At 43.8% G+C, this 19,891-nt stretch overlaps 1 protein-coding gene across 1 annotated transcript; it reads left to right on the forward strand.

The window, feature by feature from the left end:
* Window positions 1-635: 635 nt before the first annotated feature.
* C1QTNF4 (C1q and TNF related 4) lies at window positions 636-19,291 on the forward strand. The gene is made up of 2 exons (XM_067295552.1): window positions 636-723; window positions 17,600-19,291. The coding sequence occupies exon 2, from the start codon at window positions 17,605-17,607 to the stop codon at window positions 18,706-18,708; it is 1,104 nt and encodes a 367-aa protein (XP_067151653.1). The 5' UTR covers window positions 636-723; window positions 17,600-17,604; the 3' UTR covers window positions 18,709-19,291.
* Window positions 19,292-19,891: the final 600 nt, after the last annotated feature.

Consider the following 19,891-nt stretch of genomic DNA (forward strand, 5'->3'; position numbering starts at 1 on the left):
GTCTCGGGTAGCCGAAAGCTTGTTTTTTTCCCCGTTATATCATTTAGCCTAAGTAACGCAGTTCCCTCTCCTCCATAAACTTGCTCGAAGGCTCCCGGGGTGGCGGCGCTGCTCTGCCGGTCACTTCGCCCGGGACAGGAGGGCGCGGAGCTGCCGCCCCGCGGCCGGGAGCGCCCGGTGCCCCGGCCGGCCCCCCAGCGCCGGCCTGCCCCGCAGCAGCGCCGGGCGCTCCTCCCTGCCCCCTCCGCCGCCGCAGACGCCGCTGTCCTGCGCGCCCGGTGCGCAGCCCCGCCGCCCCGGCTGCCAGCGCTGCTCCTGCCCGGGCAGGTAACGGGGAGCCCGGCGCGGCTTCCCCGCGGCGCCCACCCGGCGCCCCCTTCCTTCGCCTCCCGCTCACCCTCCTCCCGCGCCCGCAGGGCCCTTGGGAACCGGCGCCTCCGGAGCGCCGATTTGCTGCCGGGTGAGACAGGGGAGCGGAGCCCGGGGCCCCCTTCTCTCCGCCGCCCGCCCCCCGGGCCCTCCTCCTGTCACTGATTCGGTGCCGGAGCCCCGGCTGTCTGAGCCCCCCCTCCGCGGCCCCGGCCCCGGCCCGCCGCGGCGCCGGCGGCTCCGAGCTGTCAGTGCGCAGGCAGCACTGCCGCTCCGCGCACAGCCCCGCGCCGCCAACGGCCGCCAACCGCCGCCAACCGCCGCCGCGGAGCCGCCGCCGCGGGGCGGCACCAGGTACCGTCCCGGGGGAGCCGCTGCCGGCGCGGCCGGGCTGCACCTGAAGGGGAAGCGATGGGGATGGGGCTCCCCCGAGCGGGCAGGGGACGGCTATGGGGCTGAGGGGGGACGCTGGCCGGCGCGGCGGACGGCGAGGCCGGCGGGGCTGCGGCGCCGGGAATGGCCGTGGCCGGTGCGAGGCGCCTGGGCGCGCTTTGTTGTCCGAGCCGCGGCGGCGGGGCCGCCTCCCGCGGGCTGCGCCGCTCCCCGGCCCGCGGGCGGGCTGCGCCGGCCCACAGGTTAGTGGGAAATACCTGAATGAGCACCCCCTCTCCCCGGCCCCCCGTTCTTCTTTTCCTTTTCATCTCCAATATTAAAGGGTTAGCATTTATGAGGAAAAGGGTATGACATTTTGGCCGCGCTCTGGGCGGTTAGAGTACTTTCCCGGGGCCACCGCGGGGGAGGCCATCCTGGAGAATTTCCCAAGGGGCAGTTTCTCAAGTGGGAACTAGCGTTAGGCTTGCGTGGATCCCTGCTTCCGATTCCTGAGGGAACCGAGTCTCTCGGGTTTTCCGAGACTGGTATACATGGCCGATTCTGCGAAGTGCAGATAATCTAGGCTAATCCCTCTCTGGGTACTTGGCAGTCACCCTGTCGTCTCCTCAGCCCACTCCCTGAGAGCTCCTAGGCAAATGGGTCAGTATCTCCAGGTGATCCATCTACCAGACACTCGGGGAGCTTCTGCACTGCTGGCTGGCTGGCTAGAAGGCAGCATTGTGGCCCGTCAGTTTATGCACATACTGAATGAGCCATACTTCAATTATTCATTCGGGTGCCTTTGCAATCTTCTGCAGTTTCTCTTCTCTGGGAGGATGATGTGTAACAAGGCTTTGAAATACTTTGCCATTGAGGCTGTGATGCTATCTAGGCACATGGCAGCTGTTTGCTTGAATAGCCATCCTCAAGGGTTAATTTATAACAGTAAAAGGTATGTAAAGGGAGAATGAGGATTCCCAGGAGGGCAGCATTACCCTTTACATTCTTTGCGTTCCCCTCTAAAAAGCCATAATGCAGCTAAGACCAGAACCTTGAATAGTTACTACACTAGATTCTAGAAATGAGATTCATATTTTCTGTCTGGAGGAATTAATGCCTTCAAAGTACATGTCGTCTCCATAATGGAGAACCTATGCCTTCAACATGGGGTTGATTTAAATCTGATAATTTGTCAGTGTGGTGGGCATTTTCTGTTTTACAGATGAAGAGACAGGTGCAGAAATGGAATACACTGGAGACAGAGAGTTGGTGGCAAAACTTGGAATCCCATTTGTTGTTATTTCTGTTTTATTAGTGTGATAATCTGTCAGTTGTGCTGTGGTCTTCTCCACTGGCTCCAAAGAGTGCCCATTGATAAACTGAGAACCATTCGCATTTTCCAAATAAAGGAGAAAGGGTGGACCCACAGTGGCCAGCAGCTGTACTTATCAAAGTATAGGACTACTATACATTTCCAAACAGCAGTATGGCCAGTAGTTGATCTCCAGTTCTTGGAATTCTCTCTCTTGTGTCCGATAGTAATCCAGATGAACACAGGCACACAAACAGAGAAATGCTGTGTCTCTAAGGTGTGAAGAGCCTAGATTGAACCTTCCGTGTGTAACACCCAATATCATGAAGATCAGAAGAAAAAGACACTAATAATAGTGCAAAGCAAACATGCAGTGAGCCTCCAGGTGTTCCCTGTCATTGTACCAAAATTTCCACACTCTTATTGTTAGTTATAGGCAGAGTGCATTGAAATAAAATAATCTGATAGTGGCAGCTGGTGAATTTCCAAGATGGAGAGTACCTCTGAGAAGTTAATATTCTCAGCTGGGAAATATCTCCCTCCAGGAGACTTCAGGTCAGTACTTCGTTATTCCTTTCAGCTTTCCTTGATGTTTTCTTTGCCCCCCTGTGAAAGGAAATTTGCTCAATGCTCAGATGAGATACACAACTGCTGTGCTGCTGCCTCTCTTGTCAATCACTTGTCTTCCCCAGAGTGCATACTTCCTCCAGACAGGTTAGAGAACAAAGGAGGAATTCCTGCTGCATCTGATCAAAGGTCTGAGGTTTCCAGCAGATGTAACCCAGCCAGCATCAGGAACTGATCACAAAACAAAGCAGTAAGTGGCTACTCTGGAGACTGGTAATCAATTGCTAACACCCCATCGGGAAACAGTGCAGATTGATAAAGTCCTGTTTCTCCACTTTCCCCATCTATCTGGTTCATCCATTCCATGGGTTTTTTCTGCTATGTCTAGGCCTCAGCCACAGTGCCAGGAAAACCTTCCCTGACTGGGGTAAGGCATCTGGGGAGGCTACGCAAGTGGTTACTGAAATGAGAGCCAGAGCCAGATGAAAGATTCAAGCCACAGTTATTAAAAGGAATACCAGACCATCTTTATTCCTATGTGTACAAAGGATATCTATTATGTGCCTGCTTGTGATCACCCTGACTGGTGTTTTGAGCTCTGAGGACGGGACCTGCAGTCCTTTGGTCAAGGGCAGATGCAAAGAAAATGTTTAAAGTCCTCTGAAATCAACCAGGTGCTTCAGTGCATTTCTTCCAGTATGTGCTGCTGGGATAACCCACAGTGAGTATAATAAATTAGGACATTTTTAATATATCCCTAAGTCTTTGAAGAGAGCTGGTCACATCTTTCCCATTCATTGTTTCAGGATTCCAACAGATTCTGACAGAAGTCACTGAATTGGCTTATGTTCATTTTACATATTAAAAGGTTTTTTGTGAAATAAAAGTGAGAGATATAATTTGTTTTTAAGTAAAAACTGAGATTCTCGATCGTGGTTGTACATTAATTTAAATATTTGCCATGGCAAGGTGCAGATCTTAGCAGGTGAAAGAGGCTATGGACTGAGTAAACATGATTTTCTGAACAGGAAAATCTTCTTTAAATAAATATTGGAAGATTCACAGGTCATCATCTGTGTATTTTTAGGCTATTCCACTCCTTCAGACAGACCACAAGCTGCTTAAAACTGATTTGATAGCTGTATCAGTGTGTCCTGGATTTGCTTCTGTTTAGTGTTTTCTTGGATGACCTGGATGGTAATATAAAGAGTGGGAGTATCAGATTTGCCAATGACATGCAACAGTGAGACTTAAGTACGTCAGAGGAAGAGATCAGAATTCAAAATTATTCCCACAAATTGGAAGAAATGCTAGGAAAATTTGGTAGGAAAAAATGCAAGGTATTACAGCAAGGCAGGAATAATCAACTGCATAAGTGCAAGAGAGAAGCAAATGACTAGGTGGCAACTCTGCGGAAAAGAAGCTGAGGGTTATAACAGATCACAAGCTGAACATGAGTCAATGTCATGCTGTTGCAAAAAAAGGCAAACATCTTGCTAGGATATGTAAAAGACATATAGCCTAGAAGACACGTGAAGCAATCCTCCTGTTTTAGTCAGCATTGCTAAAGCATCAGCTGGAGCTGTGTTAAGTTTTGGTTATTACACTTTGAGACAAGTATGGGCCAATTGGGAGAGAGTGCAGAGAAGGGCAGCAGGACTGATCAAAGGTCTGGAAAACATGACCTACAAAGAAGGTTTGAAAGAACTGAGATTGTTTAGCCTAAAGACAAGAAAGCTGGCAGGAGAATATAACAGGAGGTAAGAAATAGCAGACTTTAGAAATAACCTTCTAGGAGCTAGGATAATAAAGCTGTGGAATATTTTCCAGAGAGGAGGTGAAAATTCCATCATTTTAAGAACAAGTTAGACAATTATCTGTGAAGAATGAAATTAGGATAGTGATTCTATCATGGGGAGATACATTGTACTATTTGACTTACTGTGTTCCCTTCCAGATGTATTCTTTTATCATTTTGTGAAGGCAACATGCTCATTTGATGTAAATGAAATAAAAGCTACCTGCTAGCCCCGTTCTGATGTCTGCCTAATAACTCAAGGGTAGCACAAGCCCTGTGCAACAATGCAGCACTTTCTGAAAAGAGCCTGAAAGAAAAGGAACAGCTTACTAGAAGACAGTTAAAATAGCTCTTTTTGGAGAAGACATAGGTAACGACATTCTGATTTCCCTGGAGCAGATGCTTGACTGAGTCTTATGAATGCTGAAAAGAATGATATGGAGAAAGAACAATGAATGAGGCTTAGCTGTTAGCAAAATGATATGAACTGAAAATACAAACTCTTACCTCAATTCTAATATTTTACTTCTTGACTGAAAGACCATAGTCCAAAAATGTTTTTTTAGAGATAAAATAAAATATGATAACAGCATTCAGAACTAGAATAAAATAAAGCACAGTTCTACAATTGATGTTTTTAGGCATCTGTCCAGGGAGGGAAAATCTAGGTCCTCTAGTACTCATGGTTTAACATATATTGTTTAATATAAATGGAACAGATGGTCCCCTGTGCACAGTGAAAAATACTGGATCTCTGAGAGGAGACAGGTAGAAAGAATTAAGGGAGCAATGATCATCTCTTGGATGCTGTAGTGATGGGCTGCCCATAAGATCCTGAACAGAACACACTTTGAGTCCAGCCAAAGAATTTTTTAATCCTCTAAGGGGAGAAGGATTTCTCTTTCTCCCCAGGCTATTTAGACTTTTCCACTCAGACGAAAGAAAAGGTCTGAGAGAAGCTAAAGACATACTAGGAGGAGTGGAAGTGTTTTTTACACCAGTCAGGCAATTGGGAATCTTTTATATGAAAACAGATACTCTCTGGGACCAAAAGGCTGCAAAGTGACTGATTGAAAGAATCTGTGTTGAATGAACAAGACAGGAGAAAATGAAGAATTAGGCTCTGCTGTTTAGAAGGCTATTTTCACTGAGCTGTTGCTCAATGAACTGTAGCATATTAGCATTGGAATCTGGTGTAGTTTAAACACTCTTACACTGGAATTACCGTAAATTGTTTGAAATCCTCGTAGTTTGATTTACTCTGGGACATGTGAGTACAAAGTGTAACACTCTATAAGCTCTGATTGCTCTTTTTTTCCACCCTCATCTTTCATGGGTGCTTGAATACTTAGTAAAAAATAATGATTTATTTAGAAAGCTGGTCACTTGGTGCCCCAGATATTTTGGATTAAATTCACATCCCCTCCACCCAAGGACTGACCTGTGATTCACATTAGCTCCTACTGCTTTGTATGAGTTTATTTCAGCTCTCCTTCTTCTCCCATTCTTTGCTTTGCTTTCTTCACTTTTCATATGACTATAACTGATCTCCCAACCCAGTCTTTATTTGAGAGAGGGAAGGGGTATCCAAAAGAAGGCTTACTGTAGCTTGATACTAGACTAGGTTCAGCTGTGGAACAAGGTGGTTCTGGAAGGAGAGGGAAGCAAATTATAGTGTAAAAGAACTCCTTTTTTTTTTTACTAATAGGAGGAGGGAACAACATGGAAGATTTGTTCTCTATGGAGCCTGGGAGGAAATCTGAGAGACAGGCTGGGTAGAAAACTACTGAACAAGCTAGAAGGGGTTCTGCAGATGGTAATATGCTGTTGGAAAGTCTTGAAAAGGTGTTGATAATTGTCTTATTAGACAGAAATAGCTAGAAGGAAGATGTAGGACTGAAAGAATTTGGGTAGAGAGAGCACTGACTTGGAATTTGTACTGAATATCAACATTTGGTTCCGGATGCATGGCTGAAGTTTCCCAGTGGGTTTGAGAGGAAAATGTGTAGGCTATTGCAAATGGTACTTCTGGCAGTATACACCACATATTTACTGTAGTGTAGCGATATCCAAGACAGCTTTAAATAAGACATCTACACAGCAGTGTTTAGAGCAGGCATATCCTTCATGTTAATTCATTTTTATTTTTTCTTTTATGGTATGACCAGTTAGGGTCTAAAAGTGAGGTAAATCCTGCCACTGTGTTGCTATCGTTGTTACTTTCAGTATTCTAGCAAAATTCTTTCTATAAGAAAAGATTAGAGGCAGCAGCTTCAGGCTGGCAAAGGCAATTTTGTCTAGGAAGAAACTGGCTGGTCTTGCATATGAGGCTGGAATCTGTGAACACTTGACAGGCTGTGAGCACCTTCTGCCATGAATGAGGAACTGATGAGTGAACAGCAGTGTCCAGCCACGCTTTTTGATGGTGATGCCAAAGCCTTTTGCCAGCAGCTTCCCAGTGCAGATTGTGAGTTTCACAGAAATAGTCACACAAACATTTCTATCACCATTAAGAAAAGGCTGGCCTTTTTGAAGTACTGAAAATAATGTAAATCCAGAAAGCAGATATTGGAAAGCTTTGTAAAATTATATGAGCGTATGGAGGAGATTGTTCAGTAAATGCTTCTCCCTGTTCCTCCAACCAGGGCAGTAGACTGTGCTGTGGCTTGTGGACAGCAGCACCTCTGTATCAGATTTACACAGGGAAGTCCAAGTTCAAAAGAGAGGAACTTCATAGCTTCCTGTTGAAAAAGATGACAAACTAGTTAAACCTGTGGACCAAAATATACTCAAGAGTTTCAAAAGTGGAAGCAGAAACTGGGGTTTTCCTGAAGATATCAACTGTGGATTCACAGCCTCGGAGTGTCTCATTTATACCAGATACAGCCCTCGAAGAAATTGTTGTTAGTAAAATGTCTAAAAAATTGGAAGGGTCCAGGTTCCAGCTTTCTATAGATATCCCATGGGTCACATGAAAGTTATCATTCCCCAGAGAGGTCTCATTGCAAGTGATTTGGCAGGAAAGACCATTGGAAATGGGGAATTAGGCATTGCTGATTGTGAAGGGTCATTGTAAACAAACGTTACAATGACTAACATGAAGTACTGCTTTGCTACTTATGACTCTGTGTATGTGGACATAAAAGAAACAGAATCCTGCTGGACCTAGAATTTGATAAGCCTGATTTGTGGAAAGCAACTAATGCTGAAGAGCATTATGTATACTGCAGGACTTCTTTGCTAATCAGGAACTGCTGTACCACCCCAGAAAAAATCCGAGTCTCAACAGACCAGCTGGTGACAAAGGTGGGAGAAGTCACTTGCAATGTTTATTCCTTAAATGATTATTTATTGATCCATCTACCAACTTGATGGGTATGAAAGCAACAGGATTGTCATGTCAGACCATTTACAGAGAATAGGACCAGAAAAAAAAAGTCATTAGTGTACGTGAACTTTCATTGACACCTCCCTCTCTCAAAAACAGAGCTTGGCACAGCAGAGTTTTCATTCTGAAATAATACCGGCCTCTGCTTTGGTGCTGAGTGCAGAATAGTTGTTTCTTAATTCTCCAGCTTCAGGCCTGTGTCCTGCCCCAGCAGCAGGAGCAGAAAGGAAGATGCTAGAGCAGAGATAGAAGTAGTGTTCATGGAAATATACGGATCTTTAGTGCTTTTGATCACCTTCACTAAACCAGAGCTCAGTGAATTTCCAAATTGAGATGTTGCAGCATGTTGGCAGTAAAGAGCAGCACTGCAGTGCAATTCACAGTGTTCTCTGACTATCCTCACAGTAATGAAACAGTGGGGTATGAAAAGAAATGAAGGTGATTTTTTTGGCCAAGTGTGATGGCAGATGTTAAGAGACAGCATGCCTTCTTGCCTTACCTGTCAAGACAAGAAAAAAAAAACACCCCAGAAAAGCAAAATTCCTGTAGGCAAATGCCTCAGTATAGGATAGGGTTTGTCCAGATGGATTTGTGAAGCCTACTGTCAGAACACCAGTAAATGGCATGTGACATTTAAGTATGTTAAGCTCAGCATTTGATGGATCAAAAGACCAAAACAATTATGTTTTCATTGATGAAACATAGCATTACAAATTGGTCTGTCAAGCTGCTCTTGCTGCCATCAAAAGGGAACTGAATCTGATCCCATTCTGAAATTTTCTGTTAATTACAGATAATCAAGGAGAGGATCAGTTACCCAGTTTATGAACCACATCTTTGGTTGCATTGGTAAAGAAACTCCTAGCAGTCAGTGAGCTCAGACATGACTAGGATACAAAAATACTTTTGTCATCTTTGTATGTAATCCCAGCTGGCACTTAGCTATTCATTAGTTTCCTTAGGGGATGATTATTGTACTCCACAGGCTCATCCTAACTTGTGATAGGATGATCAGCCAGCAAGAACCAGCATATCCCCCTTTGCTTTTATCCAGATGGGCGAAGTGGCAGGTCTTAAGCAGAGACCAGAGGGCAGCATTCCAGGAAGGTGGGAAACAGATGAGCTGGAAGCAACTACACCAGGCACAAAGTTCCAGGAAAAATGAGGATTATGTGCCCATCCAGATGGGAGAGACAGAGAGAGAGAGGAGGTGTGGCTATGCAGTTGGAGAAGAAAGTACAGAAGAAAAATCTAAAACTTGTTCTGTTTTTGCATAGGACCTTACATAGCAGTTAAACTAAAATATTATCTTGGCTGATACAAAGTACAGGAGCACCAGCTCATGGAAAAGAAATTGAGCACATATAACCATTCCAGAGAGAATGAAGAACAAACCTTCATAGGACGCCACAAGTTCCAACATCTCATAATGATACCTCCACAGCCTTCAAGAGGAAGATGTAACAGAGAAGGTGTGATTCCTGTAATCTAGAGAGAGTAAAGAGAGTTTAGGACACCTTAGTGGGTGGCAGCTTCCACAGATTCCCACTAGTTCCAGGACAAATAAGCTTCTCATTACAGTTGTTTCATTCTTACTGAGGGAACAAGATAAGAACACTTAAGGCTTACTGTGAGATCATTTCCCCCAGTTGCTGCTGGTGTACCTGGCATATCTGTTGTTGGCTGGCTGGGAATATGAATGAAAGTGACAATAAGGAATGTGAAGTAAAACTAGTACAGCCTGCATCTAGCTGGAGCAGTTACTCTCATTGTGATGATACTTGCATTTATTTCTATAGGCATTTGTTACAACTAGTGATTGAAAGAAAATTGACAGATGGGATATCAACTTTGAGAACAGAAAAAGAACCTCCATTTTTGGTCTGCATGGTGGGAGGATGAGGTGGAGAAGCTGAAAAGATGCCTCACTCAGTTACGTTGAAGGGAACTGCTAATCAGACACAGAGAGAAAAGCATGGTTGAGAAAATGAAACAATAACTACCAAGAACTATGCCTTTGAAATGCTGTTAGATTTTCATTTGTTAACAGAAGGAATGGGGATTATCCTGAGAGCTAAACTTTCTTTCACTGGTGAGGAATTTATTTGAGGCAGTGACCACAACTTAAGCCAAGGAAGGCTCCAAAGGGATAGAAAGACTGAACCATGGTAAATGACAATAAAACAGAAACATCAGAGCAAGAATCTGAATTAAATGATTTGAGAATATAGATTGTAGTGTTGTTCTGCACACTTAATGTTTCTACTTTGTCACTCACAGCTCAGACTTACTTGGTTGGTTGTAATGCAGAGATGTTTTAAAAACCTCTAAGGATGAGGGAGCTACAGCGCTACTTCAGGAAACCTAAGAATGAGCTTCTGTTTAGTATGGCTGTCTAAATAGCTTTTTCATTCTCTATCAGCCCTGTAAAGTCCCCATGCTTCTTTACTTCTTGGGAAGAACATTTCTCTTTTTCCTGTCTAAAATTATATTATAAGAGAACTCTTAACCTCTTAAGAGAGTCTCTCATGGTCTCTACAGCCATTACCACCTTCTTCTTCACATTCCTCCTTTAACACTGCTGTGGTACTAACAAAATCTTGCCTGTTGATTCCAGCTGGTCAGATGATGAAATTGTCTTTTCAGCTGAACAGTAGGTCTGTGCAGGGGCAGTCTCTTTGGCAGCTTCCATGCGCTTCATATGGTTTTACCTCCCGAGACAAAGCAAAAAACCTAGGACTTCTATGAAAAAGTCCTCCCTCTATGTGACTTCCAGCCCAGCCACTTGAAACAATGAAGTTACCCTCTGCTCTGTTCTCCAAGATCTCTGTGCCTATCAATCCCTTTAGAGCTAGCTTCTGCTCTGGCCAATTTGCCTTTTGGGGCTTCTCTCTCTCTCTCTCTCTCTCTCAATGGAGATCTTTATGGTATATGCTCTCAAAGTGTCAGTTACTTTCTTCCATCTACCAAAATGCTCCTCGTATTGCAGGTCAAACCATCTCAGTTAATCCTTTATGCCAGTGTGATCTGCCTTCTGGTGCAGCAATCCAGTTCTTTCTGCAGAGATGGGATGCTTCAACAAAGCCTAGTTCCACAGCCTTAGTATATCTTGCGCATGCTAGGAGAAGGAGATACATACATAAATCAGGCTAAAAAAGGAAATTAGGCTTGGGGGTGGGAAAAGACGTGGTTTAGCTTTGACATTACTGTAACTGCATCCATGCAAAAATTTCTACTGTTGAAATGGTCTCAGTGTTTTATGTCTAAAGGTAATAGTGTTAAATAAACACTGTATGGTAACAGAGGCTTCTGGCTTTCTAAGGCTGTGGTTCCCAATCTTCTCTGCCCTATGCTTTCACATAAACCATGTGCCACTGAACTCATTCCAAGCAATGGTTAGTTTTTTCGCTACTTACCGCTGATGTGATTTCAGCTACAGTTGGTTTAATTGCAAGTGAGGAATAACTTCATGGTATTCAACACTCATCTTATAATCTATAATTTAGTCTAATGTTCTAACAAAGTTTTCTGTTCTTTTTCCACTTACTGATCAGTGTCAGAGTATGTTTCTTCTCATTGCCTCTTTTAATCTTGTTTGCTTGAGGAGTGTGTATGTGGTGGAGGTTGGATTTGCGTAATTTATTCATTTAAAAAGTAGCCAACATTTAAAATCTGTAGTACATTTTAGAGCCTTAGTCATTTAGTCTAACTCCTGGCTCCCATCTAGGGTATGTTTTAACCATCTTCTCTGTTAAAACACCACTTTGCCCATCTAAATTAATACATATTTACATATATGTAAGTAGTCAAAAGGAATATCACATTGTGTCACCCTGGCACTTCAGATGTGTATACCAAATTTCCCTGAATGTTTTTTACAGGAAGAACAGGCTTAATATCATGACCATTGTGGTGCATATATATCATCTTATATATCACATTCTAGCTTAAACAGAGTTGTTAGGCCTTTGGTTGAAATGTAGCAGGTTTCATTAATGTTCCAAAGTGCAGGCTAACATTAGAAGTTTCTGCCAAAATACAGTCTCTCCATTTCCTTTTCCTGAGTATGCCTGGAGTTGGGGCACTTCAAAAGAATTTTTTTCTCTCCACAAATCTTGAAGTACACAGAAGCTGACTTAATATATTAACAAACTCCTTTGACTCAAGGAGACATTTAAAATGAAGAACTTTATATTTTAGTGCCCTATAGTTCTGCAATTCAAAGTGTTGCTTATAGTTTCAAAAAAGCATCCCAAATGCTTCAGACTGTTTTACCCCTCAGGATTGTTCCAGAGTTCAAAAAACCACATTCATCAAAAGCAGAGAAAAGCCAAAGCCATAAGTGAATCATTGAGTTTGTCACAAAGTACTCTTTATACAGATTTTGCTTTCAAGGAACTGCTACAACTAATTTCTCCTTGATGTTATAAGAAGTGATGCATTTGCATCATTATCGGATGCTCATAATCTGTATCTGGTGAGTGGAACAGGCAGTGTGTGGTGTCTGGGAAGAAAAAATCTTGCTAACCAAAGGCCAAGAAGGCTGTTCATTACGCAGGCTTCTACTGATTAAAATAATTGAAACACTTGCCGCTGTCCTTAAATATTAGAGTAAGAGCTAGGAAGAACAGGGCTTCCCTCTTGCAACTTACAGGATTCTATGAACTTTTACAATTAATCCAACTGCAGTGCTTCACTTTAATTTTATATCTCATTCTTCAGTGATCGTATGGGTAAAACTCCCACTGAAATTAAAGGACTTTTGCTTAAGTTAGGACTAGGGAATCTAGCTCATTAGTAATTTGGGGGGGGGGGGGGAATCATGAGTTTTACAGAAAATCTGGCCTGCAAGTCTAGAAATGGGGTCACCTTTCTATTATTGAAAGCACCTTTCTAAATCTGTGCATTTCAGTGGAAGGATAAAGGTAATTGTCTTTCCACTGGTGGATTGATTCTGTTCCAGGACAGAAAAATCACCTCCAGCCAGCACAAAGCTATTCATTAAGTTTCCTGGGTCATGCAAATGGTGAATTCTCTCTTTCTTTTCAAAAAAGGTTTGTAACTCCTGCCTTGCTATGTGAGTCACTGCCATTTCAGTCCCTTCTTTTCAGGTCACTAATTTAATGCCAGTGCCTTTGAGAACCGTTTAGCTCCGTCATGTGTTTTGTGCCTCCAATTCCAAAATTCGTTTCTTCTCTTCTTCCCTCTAGGCCACTGTCTCCTGTTGGTACAGCCTGGTGTAAAGGCACTAGGGTATCTTATTTATTCCTTGGGTCTGCTTAGCTTCATTGTGTACTTCTGTGGTAACACTGGAGGTACTACCATGATAAGGAACAGCAGGGTGGGGGACAAAGGAGTAGCACAGCTGCTATGCATGACCCATGCATGACCCATACTGAAGACCAATTTCCATCTCTGGCCTGGGTCTCTCACCTTGCTCTGCAGTTTCAAGACTAACGCCATAGCATGAACTTGAGGCTGATACCATAGTGCCCGTGACCAGCCTCACACCCCTGATGCTATCTGTTCCCTGACAGTTCGCTGGAGGCAAGTTACCACAGTAAAAGACATGGGGAACAGATGCAGTTGCTGGAGGAGCAAGAGAGCATTTTGAAGGCTGTATCTTTCAATCTTACTACATTAACACTTAAGCCCAAAAGTTGTTGCGAGTTGCTTCTGTTTATGGCACCATTGTAGCTATCTGAGTCTTCTTGATTGGCAAATTATTCTTAGACTTGTTTAGTGTGAAAGGCTGTTATTAGATACTTTCTACATTACTTGTAATAGGTAAAGAACCTAAATAGTCCTGAGAGTGGTGAGTGGGAGTGTCAAGGAAACAACATGCTAATGGCAAGACAGCATAATTAACTGCCTTATTTAAATGACTTGCCAGTAAGTTATTAGGAAGAGCTGATAAAGGGACTCTGCAGCAGCAGAGGGTCTTTGCAACTGTAACTGTCTGATCTAACCTTTTTCAAAGTGACCTTACTACAGAGTAATTAGCTTTGGAACTGAAACAAGGGTAGTTGTCATTTGAAGGAACATTAGGTCAGATTCACTGAAGAGTTTATTAAACTGCTTTGTCTTTCTGCGATTGTTTTGCCAGCAGTGCTCTGCTTATGATATATTCCCTGACTCCCAGACATGCTGAGCGAGCCCCGGAGCACAGGCAGTGCTTTAGAACCAGGCTGGTTAGAGTGACTGAAAACACAAATGCCAAATCCTTTCCTGTCATTTCTTGTCTCAAGAGCATGCAGCGATGTCAGAGTCATCCTGGTACTCCATGCAGCCGCACCGTGGTGATTAGTGCAATAACAATGGATGAGCATGAATCAGAAACATCTAATAGACCTTTTACGTTTGTCTTTAGGGCTTGGTTTTCCAAGCTGGAACCTGAAATAAGCCTGCAGTGCTAGACGTAGAGCTCTCTGCAAACCTAATTCTGCTGAAGCAGAGGCTGAGCTCAGAGTGGGACTGGGATTTAGTTCTTGATGGGATGTTAGGGCTTATTAGTGTTGTTTAAACTGCAGCAGTGGCCAAATGCTGTACAGACACAGGAGAGGAGAGAATCTTTGCCCTGAGGAGATCACAAACTGAAAAGCAAAGGGAGGAAAAATAAAGAGCATGGAAGCACATGCATGGCAATTAGCCATGGCTTAACAGTTCCATTAAAAATGCTTTCTTAAATTAATTTGCTAGATAAAAGATAGTCTCAGAGCTGCCTTTAGCTGGGTATGTCATGCGTAGGGGTTAGTAATGTTGTGGATTTACAGCTCTGAGAAGGCAGAAGCTGTGGAAATCAGTTATTATAGAATCAGGAATCATGTCTCAGGAGGTCTCTAATCCAATCTCCTGTTCAAAGCAGGGCCAACACTGAATGCAGATCAGGCTGCTCAGGGCTTTATCCAGTCTGGTCTTGGAAACTTCCAAGGATGGAGGTTCCACAGTCTCTCTGGGCAAATTGTTCCAATGTTTATTATCCTCACAGTGAAAATTTTTTGCTTATACCCAGTCTGAACCTTCTCTTTTTCATTTTATAACTACTGTCCCTTCTCCTCCCACCATGTGCCTCAGTAAAGAGCCTGGCTCTGTCTTGTCAGTGACCTCCTCATACTGGAAGGCTACTAATAGGTCCCCCTGAAGCCTTCTCAGGGCTAAACAAGCCCAATTCCCCCAGCCTCTCCTCACAGGGCAAGTGCTGCAGCCCCCAACCATCTTGGTGGCCTTCCTCCAGACTCACTCAAGTATACCAACATCTTTCTTGTATGGAGGGATCCAAAATTAGATGCAGTATTCGAGGTGTGGTCTAACGAATGCTGAATAAAGGGAGATAATCACTTCCCTTGGTTTACTGGCTGAACTTGGTTGAATACAGCCCAGTGTGTTGTTAGCCTACATCACTTCCAAGGCACACCACTGACTCATATATAACCTGTTGTTCTCTAGGATCCCCAGGTCCTAGAGACCTTTTCAGCAGAGCTACTCCCCAGCCAGTGAGTCCCCAGCCTATACCAGTGCAGGGGGTGCGTCCATCCAAGGTGCAAGGCTTTGCATTTGTCCTTGATGAATTTCATAAGGTTTCTGGTGGCCTATTCCTCCAGCCTGTCTAGGTCCATCTGAATAGCAGCTGTAGCCCCAAGTTTGTTGACTGCCTCCTCTCACTGCCCCAGTTTGGTGTCATCTGACACTGATGAATGGGCATTCTGTCTCCTCCATGTCTCTGATAAAAAATATTAAAGAGGATATCTAAAACAAACCGTTTAACCATGACGCTTTGAGCCTGACCACCCAGCCAGCCTTTTACCCATCTAGTAGACCATCTACCTAGATTATAACATCCCAATTTGGATACAAAAACACTTTGGAGGACTGTATCAAAAGCCTTGCTAAAGGGTGAATAGCATCCACTGCTCTTTTCACAGATATAGTCATTTTATCACAGAAGGCAATCGGTTTGGTTAGGCATGATTTACCCTTGGGCAATCCCTGCTGACTGTTCCCAGTCCCTTAATCATCTTTGTGTCCCACACTGAACCCAGGCTTGGATGTACCAAGACCTGCTCTATGATATTCCCAGGGACCAAAGTGAGGCTAACCAGCCATTAGTTTCTCAGATTGTCTTGCTTGCACTTTCTGAAGATGGGTGCAACATTTGCCTCTCTCCAGTCACCAGGCACCTCCCTTGATCTCCACAGCCCTTCAAAGATGATACAGCAGCCTGGCTATGGCATTGGCCAGCTATCTCAGCACCCTTCGATGCAACCCGTGAGGTCCAATGGATGTGTTCAGGAGAAACATTTTGAGTCAGGAAAAGCATGTCAGGAGCAGGGAGGAAAATACTGAGATGTTTGTGAGAGAAGTGATCTGATGTAAAATCAGGACATGGATGGATATGTCTTTTTATCTTTGCTGGTATGTCCTTTTCATGTAATTAGGTGAGAATTTAATTCATTCTCATTTCAAATTTAAAGTTTTAATCTCAAGTATCATGGAACAAGGACTGTAGGTCAAACTGAATTCCTGCTAATGAGTTATTCTAGCTAGCACATCTTGCCAAAATGGGGTCCCATTGCCATCTCACAGTCTATGTGGATTCCATCTGCTTTACTTCTATTACTAGGTCATCCCAGTTCTTTCAAAAGCTTGCCCCTTTATCCTTTGTAATTCAGGATTTATCTTCACCCCTCCCCCAATAAGTAGCGTGTTTTACTCCTGTTCTGCTGGCCTGTGAATTCATTGTTTGCTGGCTGGCAAGGCACCAGTTCTAGGGTGACAGATGGGGTAGACTGCAAACCAGGCAGTTGCCTCCCAGCCTGAATGATATTTTAATAAGCGCAGAGAGGTGACAGAGAGAGAAGCTTCTCACTGGAATGACTGGCAGTTTTGTTTTCAGCCTGAAAGCACTAAGAGATGATTTTTGGCCTTACTCCAGAAAATCACAGAAACTGGAGGCGAAAAATCCCATTAGCTCCTAATATATCCCTCCTTTTTAAGGGTCAAAGAAGATTTTTCTCTTTGGTCTATTCTGCGGATAGTGAGTTGTTTCCCCTTTTCTAGTATTTCAGTTCCTTCTGTACTTTGGAAGACTTGCCTTTTACCTATCTTTTCCTTAGTTTTTTCATTTCATTTACTTTCTTCATTTTCATCCTTCCTCCCTAAACAATCCCTCTGCCCCCAGTTTCTCTACACCCTTCACAGATTCACAGTGAAGCTCGTTAAAAGCCATCAGTCTGTCTGAATAATGGGGCCTACCAACTTTGTTGGCTTCCAGCTTCTACACCATGTGAAACAGCTAGTGCAGTGCCAGTCAGTGACATCTGCATGGGAATCTCTAGAGCATATGTCCTCTTTTCCCTGCCCTTCAGCTGCATCTCAGTTGCATAATGCAGGTCCTGTGTAGGGCTTTGTTTCTTCCTTGGTCTTATGAACAAAAGTTTCACAAAAGGGAGCTCTGGCAGAGTCCCAGCAAGCTCTGAGATCCCTCTGCATTGTGAGCAATGCAGTTCTCTGCTGACAAACTATAAGATAGCCAGGATGTCAAAGGAGATAATTTTCTTTCTTTTATAAGTACAGGACAAAAAGGTCCAGCTATCAGTGAGGAAATTTCAAAAAGGTGCTGCGATCTAAACTGAGATATGGTCCCAAACACTGATCAGAGAATGCACTGGAAACTTCTCAGTGCTTGACATAGACCTTGATGTCTATTTTGCAAGATTCATGTCTGGGTCTCAGCTGGTGTATGAGCTGGAAATTAATGGGATTCCTGGTAAAATGTGCTTCCTTTTCCTTTCAGATACAATGATGACTCTGAAGGTTCAGCTCCTGTTTGGCTTCCTCTGGTGTGTGCTTTTTCTGCCTACAGACAGCTTCCCAGCAGACACCAGTACTGAATTCCGCTCTGCTTTCTCTGTAGCCAGAACCAGCAGCATGGAAGGGAGCTCTGAGATGGTCATTACATTTGATAAAGTGTATGTGAACATTGGCAATGACTTTGATCCGAAGACGGGGTTGTTCCGGTGTCGGATCCCTGGAGCCTATTACTTCTCCTTCACTGTTGGGAAACACCCGAAGAAAAATTTGTCTGTCATGCTGATGAGAAACAAGAATGAGGTGCAAGTGATTGTGTACGATGAACATCACCGCAAAGAACGGAAGGTAGCCAGCCAGAGTGCCATGCTGCAGCTTGACTACGGTGACACAGTCTGGCTGCGTTTACATGGAGACCCCAAGTATGCTCTTTACAGCAATGTGGGCCCCTATACAACTTTCAATGGCTATTTAATCTATCCAGACACTTCTGCCTTCTTCCAGAATGCTCTGAGCTCTCAGGAGCTAGGGCCACTCCATCACACCATTCAGCAACTTCCAGGAGAGCAGAATGAGGCTTCACAGCGACGCATGTTATCTGATCAACCAAACAGGGAGCAAGACCCTCGCTCTGCATTTTCTGTTGCTCGCTCACAAAGTCTCCAGGGGACAGATAACAAGCAAACCCAGCATGAACCAATCACATTTGACACAGAGTTTGTGAATATTGGAAAAGATTTTAATTCTTCCAGTGGCATCTTCTCATGCCGTATACCTGGTGCATATTATTTCTCCTTCACCATTGGCAAAATGCCCTTTAAGACCATGTCAGTGAAACTTATGAAGAACCACAATGAGGTGCAGGCCATGATCTATGATGACAACCACTCCAAGAGGCGAGAGATGCAGAGCCAGAGTATCATGCTGCCCCTGCAATATGGGGACACTGTCTGGCTCTACAGCCATCAGCACGATGGCTATGGTGCCTACAGCAACCATGGCAAGTACATCACCTTCACGGGCTTCCTGATCTATTCAGAGGCTCAGTCAAAGCGGCTTCCGGGTGCCAGCTCACCCCAAAGGTCAGAAAGTTAAATGCAGATGTGAAAGGAGCATTAAGAGAAGCCAAGGTGCCATGTACTTGGGTGTAGCTCCTGTTCAGGTATCATCCTCTACTTTGAGCATGCTAACATGTGTCCAGTGTTTTCCTTAAGCCGCACGCTTGTGCCCTGGCTGCAGGGCTGTTGCTGTATCTGTCATTCATCCATAGAAAGGTCTTTACAGGATGTATGTGTGTGTCTCGTGTTGGTGTTTGATTTAAGCATAAAGCATGTGGTAGTTTTGGGGACAGGGGTGGGGCACTGTAGTTAGATGCTGAGGATCAGAAAGTAATGTTACTGCAGATCCCTAGCATCCAGAAAGCAAGACTTTCTTTGCATATCTGGGGAGGTAACAAATGTAATGCAAATGAATGTAATAAAAATACAAAAGAAAAAACATAAGATTTGCTGAGATTTGAATTTGTTATTACCTGTGAGAACTGTGTGCTTGTAAATGCCTGAGGTACCAATTCAGGAGAAAAAGAAACATGGTGGTTATACGAGCTGTGGTATATATTACTGAGCCCGTCTGTCTGTGTATTCTATGCAAGATCAGATGTGTGTGTGAAGTGTTGGTACCTTTTATGATTTTATTGCAAGTTTCACACAATGCTTTTCTTAATCTGAAGTTGCTGAAGTCAAGAAGCTGTGTTTGAGAATCTCAGCTTCCATTTAATGAAAATAGTAATAAATTTTAAAATAAACAAAAATCACACTTCTAGCCCTTGTAAAGGAGGAAGGCCCAAGTCTATGAACTGACCAACCTTTGAAATCTCAGAAACAAGGTAAGTAAAAGGAAGACAACATGTGTTTTCTAATCTCCTAATTTTTGTGTCAGGAGCAGGCTCATGATTTATAAGCATGAGTAGTATGCCATGCAGTGGCAGTATTGACTGCAGTGGCATTTATACTCCCCAGCAATGATCGCCTTGAATGCAAGGGTATGGCTAATCTGCCTCACACCATACTGCTGACCTAACCAAAATGGGATCAAAGATACCATTAAGTGATACTTTCAGCACCTGTGTTCCAGTGGTTTCCTATCAAACTGTATTCCTTGGAGCCCTAGAGCTGCTGTAGGGGGACTGATGTGGCACTATATTCCTGCAGGGCAGGAGATAGCCATAGCCTAATAGGCTGAGGTGAGTAATGGGAGACCAGTAGATTGGCAGTTTCAT

This window comes from Apteryx mantelli, chromosome 4 (assembly GCF_036417845.1).
Source record: "Apteryx mantelli isolate bAptMan1 chromosome 4, bAptMan1.hap1, whole genome shotgun sequence".
NCBI lineage: Eukaryota > Metazoa > Chordata > Aves > Apterygiformes > Apterygidae > Apteryx > Apteryx mantelli.